Genomic DNA, 16,222 nt, shown 5'->3' with positions numbered 1-16,222 from the left:
AGGAAGGGAACTTCTCCCGTGGCTGTTGCTATGGAAACAGAACGGGGCGGGGGGGGGCTCCGTGTGTCTCCCCCTCCGCCAGCCCCGGCCCTGCCGCCCCCCCTCGGGAGCGTTGCCCGCAGGCAGGGCTGGAAGAGGAGGAGGAGGAGGAGGAGGAGGAAGGGCGCCTGTGGCCCCTGCTGCGGGAGCAGCTCTGCGGGGCGCCGGCCCGCAGCGACACCCGTGATATTCGGCGGTGACCCGCTCCTCTCCCCGCACCTCCGCGCCGGGCCGGAGCTTCCCGAGGGCGGCCGGAGGCCCGGGGAGGGCCCGACCTCCCGCCACCGCGGCCGGCCGAGGTCCCGGGGACCCGAGGCGGAGCTGCGTGGAGAAAGTCTCTCCGGCGGTTCAGTCCCGCGGGGCGGGGAGGGCCGCGCCGCCCCCCGGGGCTCCCCGCTGCCAGGCCAGGCCGGGGCGCGGCCCCTCCTCCGCCCGCCAGGCCCTGCTGCCACGGCAACCGTGACGTCAGGCAGGGCGGGCGGAAGCGCGGCGGGTGGCGGCAGCCCGGGCGGAAGCGGCGCGCTTTACGGCAGGTCGCGCGAGGGCGGCGCGGTGCTTTGCGGCTCGCCCGGCGTGCGGCGCGATGGCGGAGGACTGGCTGGGCGTGGAGGCGGCCGTGAGCGCCAGCGAGGGCGAGGATGGCGATGAGGTGAGCGGGGCTGGGCTCGGCTCGGCCGGGCTCCTCCGGCGGCCGCCGCCGCTGCTGCATGCGGAGCTCCGGGCGCTCCCCCGTCCCGCGTGTCCCGCGGCGGTAGCAGCGGCGGGCGGCCTGGGCTGGCCGGGGACCATCGCGGCCCGGGCCCGGGGCGAGGCCGGGCGGTGGCGGGGCACCGGGGAGCAGACGCCGCTCCCGGTAGCGCCGGCCCGGGCTATCCCCGCGGCCGTGCTCCGCGCCTCGTCGGGCGGGGCGGCCGCTGTGCCGGGCCCCTGCCTGGGCCGGGCTCCGTAACCGCGTGTGCCGTGTGCCAGGGGCAGGAGGATGGCGAGCGGCGGCACCAGCGGCTCCTGGAGGCGGTCAGCTCCCTCTCCGGACGGAAACGGTGAGTGGGGGTGTCTGAGGGGCTCCCGGGGCTTTGCACCGGTCCCGCTGCGTTTCCGGCCCGTTGCCGCCGTGAGGCTGCACGGAGTGCTTTGGGGAAGGGGGCGGGAGGGCTCTCGGTTCCCTTGTCCCCCGGCACCGGCTCTGCTGCCTCTGCCCTACAGCAGGTTGGAGGAGACGCGGCCGGGGGCGGAGGGCACGGGATGCAAGGAGCCTCTTGGTTTATTTTCTTTTCTTGCAGGAGGAAGCTCGCAGAGCGTACGGAGGCAAGCGTGCAGGTGTCCGAGTTCAATGTCAGCTGCAAAGGTGAGATCCCCGGTGGCTGGGCAGAGCTCCCGCTGCCCGCCCGCAGCTAACGGTTTGGGGTTTGCTGCGTCCGCCCCGGATCTTGGGGCTGAACACAGCCGCAGCCCCTCGACCTGGCGATGCCGTGCCCGTGGTGACGTGCGGGACCTTGCGTAGGTGCTGGGGAGAAGCTGGTTCTGTCCGAGCTCCTGCAGCCCATCCGTCCCAAATCCGCCCTGAGCAGCGTGAAGAAAGAGCTGACCAGGGTGAAGCAGAAGAAGGCGGTGGAGCTGCCGCTCAGCAAAGAGGAGGCAAAGCGGGTGAGTGGGCCTGTGCAGGCAGTGGAGGGGAGTTCTGGCCTTGCAAGGCGGTACAGTGGAGCCCCTGCGTGCCCCTCTGCTCCTCTCTGACGCGGACCGGCTTTTCCTGTTCTTTACATCTTTCTTCACTCATCCTTTTCCCTTCTCGCCCCTGCTTGCAGGTCGTCAGGGAAGCTGCCTACGTCCGGACCTCTAAAGACGTGGGCAAGTGGCAGCAGGTGGTTTTGCAGAACCGACGGGCAGAGCAGCTGGTTTTCCCTCTGAAGCAGGAGATTGCCACAGTCGTCCCCCTGGAGCAGGCAGCTTCAGCGTGGAAGGTGGGTGCTGCGTGCAGCTCCCGGGGGTCGGCCGGGCGGCTCGACGTCTCCTGGTTGCGCTGGGAGGAGGGAGGTAGGCGTGAGGAAGGCCCGGCTTGTAGCCGAGGCTCCAAGCAGGTGTGTACCGAGCTTGGGAAGATTAAAAGGGAAATCTTCTGCGTTCCTCACGTATAGCAGCTGTGTAAACGCTCTCTGGGAGAGGCCGGGTGAGGCATGAACAGGGGTTTGGAGTCTGCTCTGTCCCCTCTCCTCTCTTTGGCCTTTCAGCCCTGGACGCGCGGGCTGGGTCTGGCCGTTTCCCAGGCCCTGGGCTGAGCCAGGTCCCTGCCGGTAGCCCTCGGCCACTAGCGCTGAGCCAGAGGCGGGGGGGTTGGTTGGCCAAAGCCTGCGCATCTGTAAATCTTCTTTGTGAAAGAAGGATGCTTTTGGCTTTGAACGTGAATTCCCATGGGGGCTGTGCTGCTGGCGGGAGAGTCACTGTCATCTCTGGGATGCTGAGGTGCGAGACAGCCGCTGCCGAGCTCCCGATGTACCCGGCACTCGCCTTCGCCTGCCCAAAGGTCCCTTTCCATTTCGGTGGGACGTGGCGTCGCCCGGCCCGCAACCTCTGCGTCGTGCTTGTTGTCTAGTGCTACCCCAGCAGCGCTGCCTGTCGACTGCGAGCCTGTTTCTCTGCCCTGGGAGCGATTCTGCCCGCCGTGGCCTGGCGCGGCAGCTGGCAGGGTGCAGGCGGGCTCGCAGCGAGCCTCGGGCGGGTGCGTGGGACCCGTGAGCAGGGCTGTGACCCCAGCCTGCAGGAGGGTGAGCACACCCCTCTGGGCCCTCCCGGGGACTTGCACAGGGGCACCGGGAAGGACGGGGACGTCTGGGGGAGCGCTGGCTCGTGCGGTTCTTCTTGTCTCATTGTGCTGTTGCTGTGTCTGTTCCGTCCCAACAGGCCCGAACTCCCCTGGAGCAGGAGATCTTCGGACTGCTCCGCAAGACACAGCAGCCCATCACAGACCCACTCCTGACACCGGAGGAGACGGCCTCACTGCAGGCAATGAGCCTGGAGGAGGTGAGTGCTTCCCCCCACCGTGCCCTGGCTCTGGAGGCCTCTTCCTCGGCGCCTGCCCTCACCCCGTGCTCCCCGGCAGGCCCGGCAGCGGCGGGCAGAGCTGCAGAAGGCTCGGGTCGTGCAGTCCTACTACGAAGCCAAGGCTCGGCGAGAGAAGAAGATCAAGAGCAAAAAGTAAGGCTTTGTTGTCGCTGGGCTCGGTGCGGTGGGAGAGGGCTGGGACCCAGCTTTGGCGCTGGAGCCAACCCTGCCCAGCGTGTGGGTACGGCCAAGCTGTGGAGGAAGGCAGAGCAGCCCTCTTCCTCCCTGGGATCTGCAGCGTATCGGGCAGCCTCCTGCCCAAAACAGCGCTGCGTTCCCCATGGCTTCCCCAGCGCCATGAGGTCTCACTCCCCGGCTCTCTGCCCTTGTGCCGCAGGTACCATCGTGTGCTGAAAAAAACCAAGAGACGCAAGGCCTTAAAAGAGTTTGAGCTGCTGCATAAGTCGGACCCTGAGGCCGCCTTGGCAAGGCTGGAGGAGCTGGAGCAGCTCAGGATGCAGGTGCTGCTTCTGCGCTTCTCCCCCACCCCTCGGGAAGTCCCCGCTCACCGGGGTGCTCGTTCTGATGCTTCTCTCTTCCTCTTTCCCCCAGGAGCGGATGAGTCTTAAGCACCAGAACAAGGGAAAATGGGCCCGCTCCAGGGCCATTATGGCTAAGTACGACCTGGAGGTGAGATCAGAGTCACAGACTGGTTTGGGTTGGGAGGGACCAACCCCCTGCCATGGGCAGGGACACCCTCCACTAGCCCAGGTTGCCCAAAGCCCCATCCAGCCTGGCCTTGAACACTGCCAGGGAGCCAGGGGCAGCCACAGCTTCTCTGGGCACCCTGTGCCAGGGCCTCAGCACCCTCATCGTAAATCATTTCTTCCTCATGTCCAACCTAACCCTACCCTCTTTTCGTTTAAAACCGTTGCCCCTTGTCCTGTCCCTGCAGGCCTTGGTATAAAGTGTCTCTCTGTCTCTCTTGTAAGCCCCCTTTACATATTGAAAGGCCACAATAAGGTCTCCAGTGCTGGTTGGGGAAGGGGGAGACAGCTGAGGTGAGACAAGGAGGGTGGGCATGTTGTTTCTGGCCTGCGTTAGAAACCTCCCAGTCCCTTCGCAGGCCCGCAAAGCCATGCAGGAGCAGCTGGCCAAGAACAAGGAGCTGACGCAGAAGGTGCGGGTGGAGCTGCCTGAGGAGGAGCCAGGCGACGTGCCTGAGGAGGACGTCACGTCGGTGACCGTCCCCACCGTCCCAGCGGGTGCCAGTGGAGCGAATCCCTGGATGCTCGGCAAGCCCAGCAGCCCAGCCAAGGAGCCTGAGGTGCAGGAGGGCGTTGGAGATGTTGCGGTGCCTGGTGCTGCAGAGAGCAAGGAGGAGGAGGAGGAAGAGATGTCAGAGGAGGAAGCTCTGCTACAAGACTTTGCGCAGAAACGGCACGTGCGGCAGCAGCGGGCAGGGAGCCCTGAGGGGCGAGGTGAGGAGCCGGCAGCCCCGGGCAGCATGGGTCTGGTGTGCCGCAGGGATGGGCAAAGCAAAGGGGGTCGCGGGGCTGTTTCCTGCCCGGTTTCACACAGCTGTCCCGCGCTCTCCCTCCCTGCCCCGGGTGACTGTTTCTCACCCGTTCCCTCGATGCGTAGGTGCTGATGAGGCAGAGGCAGTCTCTGAGCTGCTGGGGGATGGCCCCATCCCCACCATCTGTGCCGAGGAGCAGGGGAGCGCGGGGATCGAGCAGCCCCCCCAGGCCCAGGAGGAGATCCTGCTGTCAGAGCGGCTGGGCCAGGCACGGACGATGGAGGATGTCGAGGCTCTGGCCTCGGAGGAGCACCGGGAAGAGCCGGAGAAGCCAGCGGCCACGGGAGCAGAGAAGCGAGTGCAGCAGCAGGAGGAAGGCAGAGCTGGGGACAGGCGTGCCAAGAAGCCACCAGCCAAGAAGAAAATCATTAGCCTGCAGGCCATGCTGGCTGAGACGTCCCAGGAGGTTCAGTGCCCCAGCCTGCCCGTGGTCGTGGAGGAGGAGGTGAGCAGGACGGGCTGGCCCCTTGGTCCCGGCGCAGGGTTGACAGCAAGGGACTGACCTTCCTCTCTGCAGGAGGGAGGCTTCGACCAGAGAGGGGTCATCACAGAGGCCTTTGCCGGGGACGACGTGGTCGCTGACTTCCGCCGGGAGAAGCGCAAGGCAGAGCAGGCTGCGAAGCCGCAGCCGGTGAACCTGGTGCTGCCGGGCTGGGGCGAGTGGGGAGGCACGGGACTGAAGCCCAGCACCAAGAAAATAAAACGGTGAGTGCGGAAGAGCTGCGGCAATGTGCCTTAGCCCAGCACCGGGCCCTGACGTCTCTGCTTGCCTGACAGGTTCCTGCTCAAGCCGCCCCCGGCACCTCCCAGGAAGGACCAGCACTTGCCCCACGTCATCATGAGCGAGCAGCGCAACATCCATGCGGCAGCACATCAGGTGGGTGACGCCCGGCCGCCGTGAGCGGCAGCAGCGAGTGCTCCAGCACCCAGGCTGGCCCAGAACCTGCCGGTGACCCAATCTCAACGCACCCTGCGTCCCTGCCCGGCCACGTATTCCAGCTTTGACAGCTGGGAGGCCAGCAGGGTGATGGAGGGAGGAGGGATTTACAGGAACGCTGCCTGGGAGGTGCTGCTGCTGTGCCAGCCCTCCTGGGATCTGCTAGAAGGGGGAAAGAGTGAGGTGGTCAGCAGGGCAGGGGCTGGACACACGGCGTGAGTGGGCCCTGGGCGGCAGCGTGGGCTGAAAGCAGCCGTGGGGGTGCTGGGCCGCAGGGGAGTTACCCCCCGCGCTGTTTCCCCGCAGGTCAGTGAGCTGCCCTTCCCCTTTGAGAGGCACCAGCAGTTTGAGCAGAGCATCCGGACGCCCGTGGGGCCCACGTGGAACACGCAGCGTGCCTTCCAGAAGCTGACCGCCCCCCGTGTCATTACCCGAGCGGGCCACATCATCCAGCCCATCTCTGCTGAGGATGTGCCCAACGTGGCCCCCACAGCTGGCGGCAGAGCCAAGCCAGCGCTAGAAATCGCGCCCAAGCGGCAAGAGCAGCCCTTTCGCCGCCCGCGCAGGAGAGCGCGATAGCTCTGTGCCCGTGCGTCTCTGGTGCTCGGACTGGAGCCGGCGGAAGGACGGGCAGAGGCTTCTGGTTCTGCCCGGTCCCTTCCACTGTTTCCCTGCAATAAAACTCCTGGGCTGCCTTGTCTGTGCCGTCTGTGTGGCCGCCCCAGCAGCGCCCCGGGGACAGGCAGCTGGTGCCCTCCCGCCTGTCCGTGGGTGCCTGTGTGGGGCAGGGGGGTTTGGCCTGCTGGAACGTGAACAGTGTGGGTCTGACCAGGGCGTCCAGGAGTGGGGCAAGGGCTGGAGCCGCCGCCAGCGTTCCCTCTGGGCCCTGAGTGTCTTTTTTTGTATATAACTTTTACAGAAATGTTTTAGGGTTGTTTTTTGTAGTTTCTTTTTTTTTTTTTTTTTTTTAATTTTGGCTAAAGGGGCTTTTTCGCAGCCTGGCCACAGGGCACCGCTCCTCGCTCCCCCTGAGCGGTGCCTCCTGCCCAGCTCTGCCAAACGCCGGTGCGGGGCTGCAGGGTGCTGCTGCTGTTCTGCACGTCGGGAGCCGGCTCTGCCCCGGCAGCCACCCTGCCCTCTTCCTGCCCACCTCTGCCTCTTCCTGCGCTGAGCCCAGCCTCCCTGCCACCCCGCCCCTCTGAGGGTGCGGGCGGGGTGCTGGGTGCCAGCGGGGTGCTGGGTGCCTCCAGCACGAGTGGAGGGATGTGCTGGAGCAGGACGGCGAAGCAGGAGCAGGCAGGGATCCCTCCAGGCTGCTCTTCCCATAGGTGCTGCGCTCACGTTGGTCAGAGAAACGCTCCCCAGCCCGAGCGGAGGAGCTGGAGCTGCCGCTGTTCCCAGGAAAGGTGTCCCCCGCACCGGGGACGCCTCCTCCGGCGTTGGCCCCACGGCCAGGCGGGATCCGCGGGCTGCTGCCTGTCCCCCGGGGCCAAGCTGCCGTGGTCGCCCTTTGCTGCAGCTGGGTCATACTGGGGAAGGGGGGGTGTCCCGTGGGGCTGGGGCGCAGGCACCCATGGGGTGGAGACCGGGTGCTGTGCGACTGCCTGATTCCTCTCCCAAAACCACACAGGGCTCTTCTGCTCTGGGTGCTGGCACTTTTTCCTGCGGAGCTGGGGGCCACTGTGTGCGTCAGCTCGGGCTGGGGTGTGGGGCAGGGTGGGTGCTGGGACCTTGCCAGGGACCCGGCGCGGGTGTCGCTGGCCCCACGCAGCACCCTGGGGTGGCCAGATAGCGCTTGCCTGCGGCCGGGGCTGTGGTTGTGTTGCATTAATTTACCCTGGGCTGAAAACAGAGCAAAAAAAAAAAAAAAAAAGAAAGGAAGCGGAGAGCATTTCCGTGCCGTGACGCCGCAGAGCCCCTCGCTGGGCTGGTGGCCCCAGCTCGGAGCTCGGCTTCCCTCCGCCCTGCCTGCCCCAAAAGCCGTGGGAAACCTTCGCCCCCAGCCCCGGGGGATGTCACGGGGGGATTTCTTGTTTGTTTTAGTAAAAGCCGAAGCGCCCTGGACCCAGGGAAGGCAATGCCTGGCGCGGGGTGTGCGCAGCCCCTCTGCTGCACCTCCACCTGCCCGTGGCCACCCCCGGGCTCTCCTGCGGCCCCAGTCTGCTGGGGCCAGCCAGGGCCCCATGGCACGGCTGTCCCTGTCCCTCTTCGTGGGGACCGTCCCTCATCTGCCCGAGCCAGGGCTCTGCTGCCTTCCCAGCCCCGGGATGGTGCCCGGCTGCGGGCTGTCCCAGGACCAGACCACCTCCCCCGGCCCCGGGCTGCTCAAAGGGTACGGGGGTGGGAAGGGTCTGGGGAGGCCCCGAGGCCCAGCGCTGGTCAGAGCAGAGCCAGCTTCGGGCTCAGAGCAGGGGCTTCGGAGCGGTGTCCTGCCGTTTGTCTGCGAGGATGGGGAGCCCCACGCACCTCCCTGGCATCTCTCCCCACGTTCAACCGGCTCCATGGCCGAGGGCTGTCTGCTGTGCGCTGTGGTGCGCGGTGTCCCCTGCGCCCCTGAGGAGGGGCTGCACGGCCCAGCGGGGTCTGTTCCCGCCGGGCGATGATGGCACCAGGGCAGTCCCTTCCTGGGGGCTGATCCTGCAGAGGACCGAGGCCACCGGGTCTGAAACCAGCTCAGGCCTTGGTGGAGCAGGTGGGTTTGTGGCTGGGACCACCCGAAGCCGTGAGCGGGACCTGCCGGCACCCGGCCCCTCGGTCCAGAGGCGCCTCGAGCCGAATTTGGGCTGGTGGGTCCTGCGGCGTGAGCGTGGCTGATGCTCAGCCAGCATTGAGAGGGGACAGCTTCAAGCCGCAGAGCTGGCTGTGCCTCATCTTGTGAGGAAGGGCAGCACTGGGCTGGACTGGGCTTGACCGGGGCTTCCAAATGAGATGCTTCCAAAATAAACGCAGAAACCATCAGCCAGAGCTGCTGGGCATGAGTTAGAGGAAGGGCCGAATGCAGCAGGGCCACTGGCACTGCCATGCCGGCCCCTCCGGGCTGCCGGGCCAGCTCACCCGCTCCAGCACAGGCTCCTCCAGAGCTGCTGCGCTCCCGCACCAAGGACAAGGGTTGTCCCTCCAACTTCCCTGCGGAAATAAAATTGCTGGGCACAGGGATGTCAGCGCTTGGGGGTGTTTTAATTAAAAACCAATCCCAGGTCTGCAAACCGCTGTAGGAAGGGGGGACGTGGGGATGGCAGCGGGAGAGGAGCCGCAGCCGGGGGAGCCCCTTGCAGAAGGTTGTTGTTCACCGCCTGGGGCGGAAAGGGGCTGCGGAGCCCCACGGGGCCCTGGTGCGGAGCAGGCGCTGCTGCGGGCTGGGGACCGGCTCCCTGCGGAGCCTTCCCGGCCCGATCCCTGCCCTTCCTGCGGCACGCTCCAGCCCGGCTCTCCCCCTGGCAAGGCGGCGGCTGCGGCTGCCGCACAAGGCGTGAGTCGGTGGGTACCGGGAGCTCCGGTGCCGGGAGAAAACCCCCCCTTCTCCTTGCCGGCCGCCTCCTCGGTAACCCCCAGGGAGCCACGGTGCGAGTGTGCACGCCTTCCCCCGGCCGCACGAGCACCGCGTCCCTCGAGAGAGCTGTGAGCGGCTGCAGTTTGCTCTTACTGGCCTACTTTCTGGGCTACGTCAAAGCCGGGCTTACAGAGCCGGCCGGGAGCCTCAGCGAGGGCGGCCGAGCTGCTCCCAGTGCCAGCAGGGAGCGGTGGCTAATCCCGGCCGGCAGCGGTGGCGGCGGCCCCCGGCTTGGGCAGCCCAGGCTGGCCAGCACACGCAGCACTCTGGCAGCGGTCGTGGGCAGCGCTGCGGTGGGCTGTGCCTCTCCCAGTGTGACGTGCCCAGGCTGGGTGCCAAGGGAACGGCACAGCCACCGCTGGGGTGTCCCCCCTGAGCTGCCCCGGGGTGGGGACGTGGCCGGGAGAGCCGATGCCGGAGCCCAAGGGCCGCTCCCACCATCCCGGGAGACCAGCAGGAGCTGAACTGAAGTAAAAGGCAGATTTAAAATCAACAAATAAAAGGCTTTTGGTGGTTGGTTTGTTGTTGTTTGTTTTTTTTTAATGTAGGCTATAAATAACCTGTAAAATATTTTGACTGGGCTATTTCTGAGGGTGAAATCTCGGCCCTTTGGCTTCCTGTGCCGCAGGACGTGAGTGCGAGCACCAGGGCCGACATGGTTCCCCCATCCATCGGGGGGGGGGTCCTGCACCCTTGCTCACTGCCATCGGGGGATTTCCGTGTCCCTGAACACCTCCAGCCCCTGTGGCATAGGGAGTGGCCCTCCCGGAACGGGCCTGGCCGAGTCCCTGGGGTGGGCGAGGGGGTGAGCCCCCCCAAAACCTGGTGGGGGCGGGCAACTCTGCTTGGCACGGTGCGGAGAGGCTGGGGCAGGGGAGGCAGGTTTTCTGTTGGTATTTTAGGCACAGGAGCGCTCCCCTCCAATTTCCCTGTCCCTCTTGCCCCTGTGCCGGGGACACGGGTGGCCTGCATCCATCCCCTGCTCCCCCCAGGCCCCTTCGGCCACGGAGGTGGGTCTGGGTCCCCTCCATCACCCCACAGCCAGTGGCGCCCCGGGCATCCCCAACCCTCCTGCTGTGGGCAGCCGGTGCCCGGCCAGCGCATCCCGGCCTGCACAGCCACCGCAGCCGCGTTTCCGTGGAGATGGCATCTCCCGAGCCCGCACAGCCTGAGCGGGAGGGTTTCCATGGAGATGCCGTATCCAGCACGGCACAACCTGAGCAAGAGATTTCCACCGAGATGCTGTAGCCGGGACCCTCGCGCCCGCAGCCGTGCCATTCCCGCGGAGATGGGTGGCCAGGGCCCCCGGCGGCTCCCGGGGCGGCGTGCGGTGGCACCCAACCGCTTCTCGCCCCGAGTTCGGTGATGGGCACCGGGGTGCAGGCAGCTGCCGGCTTTGAACAGTCACTGGGGCTGGAGCAGCCACCAGCCTTGTCACCGGCGTGGGGACCCGGTCGCCTGAGTCATGCCGTAACGTCACGCTCTGGGTCTCCCGGAGGTGACGGGTCCCTGTCTGTCCCCAGCTGCCCGGGGAGGAGAGTCCCTGTATCCCCGATGACTTTGTCCCATCTGCCACCCTGCAACTCCCACGGCAATCTTCTGGGCACATCGGGGCCAGGGAGAGATGTCAGGGCCACCGGGCAGGGAGGGGGGCACCGCGCCGGACCCCCACGCCTGGGCAAACTGGGTAGCCAAGCCCCGAACCAGCAGCATCCTGGAGCTGGGGATGCCTGGCTGGGCTCCGGTAGAGCCACAGCACCAAAACCTCCTGGGGGGGGGAGGATGAGGGTCCCCAAAGGGGCAGGTTGGAGACAAAGCTGGGGGCTGAGCGGAGGCTGTTCAGAGACATGTCCTCACGGCAGGCAGCTGCACGGTACGCGTACCCTGGCCGGTGCTACAAAAGCAGCCTTCGTTTAAACGCAGCTACCGCAGAGGTCGCAGTCATTCGTTCCGCACACAGAGAAATCCTGATTAAAAGCGAGCCCGGGCCGCAAAGACGAGGAGCCAGAAGCACGGAAGCGCCGCTGGGACACACTCGTGCCCGCAGGAGACATGGGGATGGTTCAGCCCGTGCCTCCCCCCACCTCAGCCCCCCGGTGCTCCCCGCTCTGCCGCCTCCGCTCCCTGCCCGACCTTCCTCCGGCTGCCCGCGTCCTGCCCGGAGCCAAGGCCGGCCCTGAGCCTCTGCGGGGGCTTCCTCACTCCCGAGCGAGCGGCAGCAGCCGGGTCCTCCCCGCGTCCCCGCGGAGCGTGGCAGCCCTCGCCCCTGTGGCTCAGCCGTGGGAGCTGCAACCAGGAGCCGGGGGCGATGCTGGCGGCTGGGCATCGGTGGCCACTCCAGCCTTCAGGTCCCGGGGGGCCACGGGGCCCCACACAGCCCGGCCACCCCCGGGGCCGCTGGCAGCGCTTTCAGCGTCTCCAGGCACGGGCTGTCAGATGCAGCGTGTGTCGCGGTCACAGACCAGCTCTCTTTGTCTCCGGTTACAATTAGGAGCCCTCGGCGGCTCCTGAAGCGGGACCTGGGGGGCTCGGGGCTGGAGGACGGGCAGTACAGGAGCCGGGGGTCCGGTGGGGCAGCCCTGGGGCAGCAGGGGAGCAGGGGCAGGCCCAGCTCTGCCCGCAGCGAGCTGCTCTCCAGGGAGCGGAGCCAGGGCCCCGTGCAGGCACCCCTCCTGCCCCTGCCAGCCCCACCGGGCTCCTCGTCCGTTTTCTGGGGCTCCCGGGCACCCCAAGCTCTGCTCACCCGCTGCATCTTTCTCCTCTCCATCACTTTGCCCTGCCTGCTCTCGCCCAAGCTGCCAGCTCTTCCCTCGACTCCCAGGCACACGGTTCCTCTTGTGATTCCAAATTCTCACCCATCAGCGGTGTCCTCCCAGCCCAGGGCTTCTCCTGGGGATGCGGAGGAGGAGGAGGGCAGCAGGGGCAGCGTATTGACTGCTGACTCCCGGCTGCACCGCTCGCTGGGGGCGATGCCTCTTTTCTCCACGCTTCTCCAGCCAGCTCGGAGGCCAGTCCCCAAAAAGCCCCCGGAGCACGTGGGGAGGAAGAGGCCAGCCCTGAGCTCCCTGTGGCGCCCATGGAAGGTCCAAGGTGGAGCAACCCAAAGCCTCCGGCCATGAAACCCCCTTCCCAAGGCAGAAGCAGCATTGGTTTGGCCCCAGCGGCTGGGTTCAGAATGCCAACCCCCGAGCTCCTAACAAAGAGATTCAGTTCCTCACGCAGGAGGTGGGACTCCATCACACGTCCCTCCATAGTCCCTGCCGCGAGCTCCTTTGGGGAGCTGGGGGAAGAGGAGCCACACGGCACAACTGCCTGGCCCATCGCGTCCCCAGCAGGACTCGTGGCCGTCCTGCCCGCTCTTCTCTGTCCCCCAGGCAGGAGCGGGCAGGAGGAGAAGGCAGCCGCTCTGGTGAAGTTGTCGTCTTTTAGCTGCACCTTCAAACATGCTGCAAAAGTGTTTGTCCTTGGAGTGGGGAGGGCCCGTGGAAAGCGGGAAGACAAGGTCTGACACCACCGGTCGGTGTTACCGTGACAGTAAAACCCAGGTGAGCTGTCCACCCGCCGTGGCCGGAGCAGCACAGAGGCTCCTTCTTCAGAGCAGAAGGAAAAGCCCCGAGAAACCCAGAGAGAGACCAGACTCTGCGGCAACGGACACCCTGTCTGCCCGAAAGGGAACGCCCTCCCTGGGCTCAGGGCTGGTTCCTCGGCCACAACTCCATCCTCCCAGCGACGCCCGAGCTCTGAAGCTGGGATATCCAATGCGGGACCAGCCTGGGGACAAGACGCTCGTGGGGCGGACAGTGGATGCGGCATCACGGCAAGCACGAGGTATCAGCCCCATCGCTCTTCTCCCGGCGCCAGGAGCTACAAGCCGTCCTCACCGCCATGGGCTGCCACCACCCTTGCAGGAGGAGAAGGCTCCGAGATGCCCCGCTGAACGCGAGAGATCCGTTTGCATCTCCTGTCCCCCCAGCCCAGCTGGAGAGGTGGAGAGCAGCTCAGGGACGGGCAGAGACACCGCCACGGTCCCGAGGTCCCCCCACCCGCGGCCTGGCAGCGAGCGGAGCGCGCCGTGCGCCAACGGCGTTGCTGCGGCCGGTGCTTGGCAGGGTGCGTTAGCCAACGCGGGCAGAGGACGTGCAGCCCCTCAGGTCCAGGGACCACCCCGAGCACTCGGAGAGCACGTGGGTGCCATCGGACCGGCGCGGTCCGACGGGAGTCCTGCTGCCCGGGCTGGCGGCGCAGAGGCAACGCCGAGCAGGGCAGCAGCCGGGGGCTGCCCGCGGCCGGTGGGCTGCCAGGAGATGGAGGCGGGTTAAAAGGAGCCTCCGGCTCCACCCGCAGCAGGCAGCCTGGGTTTTCCTGTTGAGAAATCACTGGCGAGTGTTCCCAATCATATTTTTGCAGTGCAGATCGGTAGATAATTCACATTGGCCTTTCTGCAAGTTAGTCCGTGACCGGTGTCCCATTAACCACACTCCCCGACGAGGGATGCTCCTTCTTCCCCAGACTTTCCCGTTTCCCTGGAACACTAGCATGAGCGCCACGGAATTTTTCAGCACCACCTTTCAAATTGTCCCTTCCCGAAGATGTTAAAGCGTTCGCAGGGTCTAATTAAACCAGGAAGGACGCGATGGTGGGATGCAGAGCCCACCCGGCCGGCACCATCCATCCCCGAGTGCGATTGCTGCAGGAACGGGGCGAGGCCATTACTCAAACCGTCTGGTTTTAATTGCACCAGGATGCAAATAAGGTAGGTCCTTATGAACCCGGGGTCGGTCGCAGGCTGTGCCAACCCGGCTTCCTAACCGTCCGCCCAGCCTCCGAAATGCCTCTTTGAGCATCTTCTCTGCCTGCGTTTGCACCGGGGCTGCCCACAGCCCAGCTGGAGGCAACAGGTAGGAGAAGGTACGGCCATAACGGAGGAGAACCTGAGTAATTCCCCTCTGCAGGAAGAGTTTCCTCCTTCCCGGCTTTCCTCGGCTTAGCCCTTGCTCTCCGCCTTCCCCTAGTGCTGCCAGCCCCTTGCACGTCCCCAAGCCTCACCCCAACCCGCACGCCCTGCACGCTCAGCACCATCCTGCCCGCGGAGCAGTGCCCCCAACCGCTCCCAGAGCGCGCCCGCATCCCCAAAGGCACAATGCACCGTCTCCCGCCCGAGGCTGCTGGGGCCTTTCTGGCCAAAAAGAGCTGGATCCCTTTGTAAGATATTTCTCCCCTTCTGGGGCAGAGGAAGGGTTTGGTGCTGAGGCTGCAGAGGATGCTCCCGGCGGCAGCAGGTGACACCAGGGTGCGGGTGCCACGCTAGCTGTGCCGGCTGGGGGGACACGATGGCCGCCTGTGCCCTCTTGCAGGGCCCTGGACAGCACACGTGCCGAGCTGAGACTTTGCCATCGGACAGGCCAAATCCGGGGGAGAAAACGGGCACCGGAGCGGAGCGGCGGGTCCCAGGCACGCTCCCTGGCGCAGCACCGCACTGCACGGGGTCAGAGCGGCAGGGACCCCGCGGGCACGGGCAGGGGACCCGGCCAGCCCCTCCGGCCCTCACCGTGGGCTCGGGGAGCAGCACCGCCCCCGGGCAAACCCACCCTGACGCCCCCACGCCGGCCCTGCGCTCCCCCTGCAGCCCCCGGCCCCTCGCCCCTTGGCCCCGGGGCCGCTCCCCACCGGAGCGCGGTGCTGCCGCTGCCCCCCCCCGCCCCCGGCCCCCAGCGACCCCTCCGCCCCGGTGCGCGGCAGGACGGGCCCTGCCTCGGAGCACGGCCGGGCTGCACGGGCCCCCGCAGAGCCCCCGCCGCGGCCTCGGGGGGCAGGATGGAGCCCCCCTGCTCCCTGCCCGTCCGCCTTGTGCAGAAAAGGGGAGCCCCCCCCCCCCCCCCCCCGGGGCCGGCCGCAGCCGAAGGTCGCGGTTCAGCCGGGGCTGCCGGTGCGCGGGGGGCCGCGGAGGGAGCCGCCAGGCCGGAGGCGTCGGATGGGGCGGCCGGGCCGGGGGCCGGAGCGGAGGGAAGGCCGGGGCCGGGGCCGGGGCCGGGGGAGAGGCCGGGCGCAGGCAGGGCTGCGGTGTCAGGCAGCGGGGCAGAGGCGAGGGCAGCGGGGCGGTGCCTGCGCAGGGCCCGGGCAGGGCCGGGCAGCCGGAGCACGGCCCAGGGCGGCGTGGCAGGGCCGGGGCCGGGGCCGGGCAGCGGGTGTCCCCACCAGCGGGGCCGCGCCAGGGCGCTGCGGGGCCGCCGGTCCCCGAGGCCCGTGCGGGGGCCGGGGGCGGCGCAGCCCCGGGCCGGGCGAGGCTGTCAGTCGCCGGGGCGGTGCGGGGCGGGGCGGGCCCGGCGAGGCGGCCGGGCCGGAGCAGGCCGGGGGCGCGGCCGGGCACCGCCGGGGCCGCCCCGCGTCGGGCACCGTGGGGTGGGTTCGGCAGCCGCCGGGCCTGCGGGCCCCGGTGCCTCGGGCGGGGGCCGGTGAGAAACTTCCAGCCGCCGCGCCGCTCGGTGCCCCGCATGGCGCGGGGGAGGCGCCTCGACCCCCCGCCCGGGGCCGCCCCCGCCCGGCAGCGCTGCCCGCCCGGCGGGGCACCGGCCCGGGGTGTGGGGGGGGGGTGTGGGGGGGGCACCCAGCGCCATCGCCGCGGCCGGGGCGGGGGCCCCGCGCCCACCTCAGCCAGGCGGGCGGCTCCGCGCCCGCTCCGCCGTCCCGGCCCGGCTCGGCTGCGCCCGGGGACACCCCCCCGCGGCCGCGCCCGGCGGCGGGCACCGGGGCTGCGGGCGCCGCGCTCGCTGCCGGCGCTGCCCGTCCAGCGCTGCCCGCTGCCGGGCGCCCAGCCGCTGCCCGGGCGTGGAGCGAACGCCCGCCCCCGCTGCCTCCTCCTCCTCCTCCATCCTCCTCCCCCCGGTGCGGAGCGAGCGCCGCTCCCCGGTGCGGGCGCCGGTGCCCCGGCGCGGGGTCGGGCGTATGTGTGCGGCGTGTGTGTGTGTGTGTGTGTGTGTGTGTGTGTGTGTGTGTGTGCGTGGGGCTCCCCCCGCGCCGTGCCGTGCCGTGCCGCGCCGCCCGGAGCTGCCGTCCGCGGAGCGCGGAGCGGTGCGGCCCC

The 16,222-nt window shown here is 68.1% G+C and overlaps 2 protein-coding genes across 2 annotated transcripts in view; one reads left to right on the top strand and one right to left on the bottom strand.

The window, feature by feature from the left end:
* The window catches only part of TSC22D3 (TSC22 domain family member 3), a 430,696-nt gene that overhangs the window by 353,290 nt on the left and 61,184 nt on the right, over positions 1 to 16,222 (bottom strand). The gene's annotated exons all lie outside the window — the stretch shown is intronic.
* On the top strand, positions 536 to 6,294 carry UTP14A (UTP14A small subunit processome component). Its single transcript, XM_075763796.1, has 14 exons — positions 536 to 688; positions 1,009 to 1,079; positions 1,320 to 1,384; positions 1,541 to 1,683; positions 1,845 to 2,000; positions 2,938 to 3,057; positions 3,137 to 3,231; positions 3,476 to 3,599; positions 3,691 to 3,768; positions 4,205 to 4,559; positions 4,723 to 5,102; positions 5,175 to 5,362; positions 5,435 to 5,534; positions 5,901 to 6,294. The coding sequence occupies exons 1-14, from the start codon at positions 623 to 625 to the stop codon at positions 6,171 to 6,173; spliced, it is 2,214 nt and encodes a 737-aa protein (XP_075619911.1). The 5' UTR covers positions 536 to 622; the 3' UTR covers positions 6,174 to 6,294.

The sequence above is a fragment of the Balearica regulorum genome, chromosome 11 (assembly GCF_011004875.1).
Source record: "Balearica regulorum gibbericeps isolate bBalReg1 chromosome 11, bBalReg1.pri, whole genome shotgun sequence".
In the NCBI taxonomy this organism is placed as follows: Eukaryota; Metazoa; Chordata; class Aves; order Gruiformes; family Gruidae; genus Balearica; species Balearica regulorum.
This window is presented reverse-complemented; position numbering and strand designations above follow the sequence as displayed.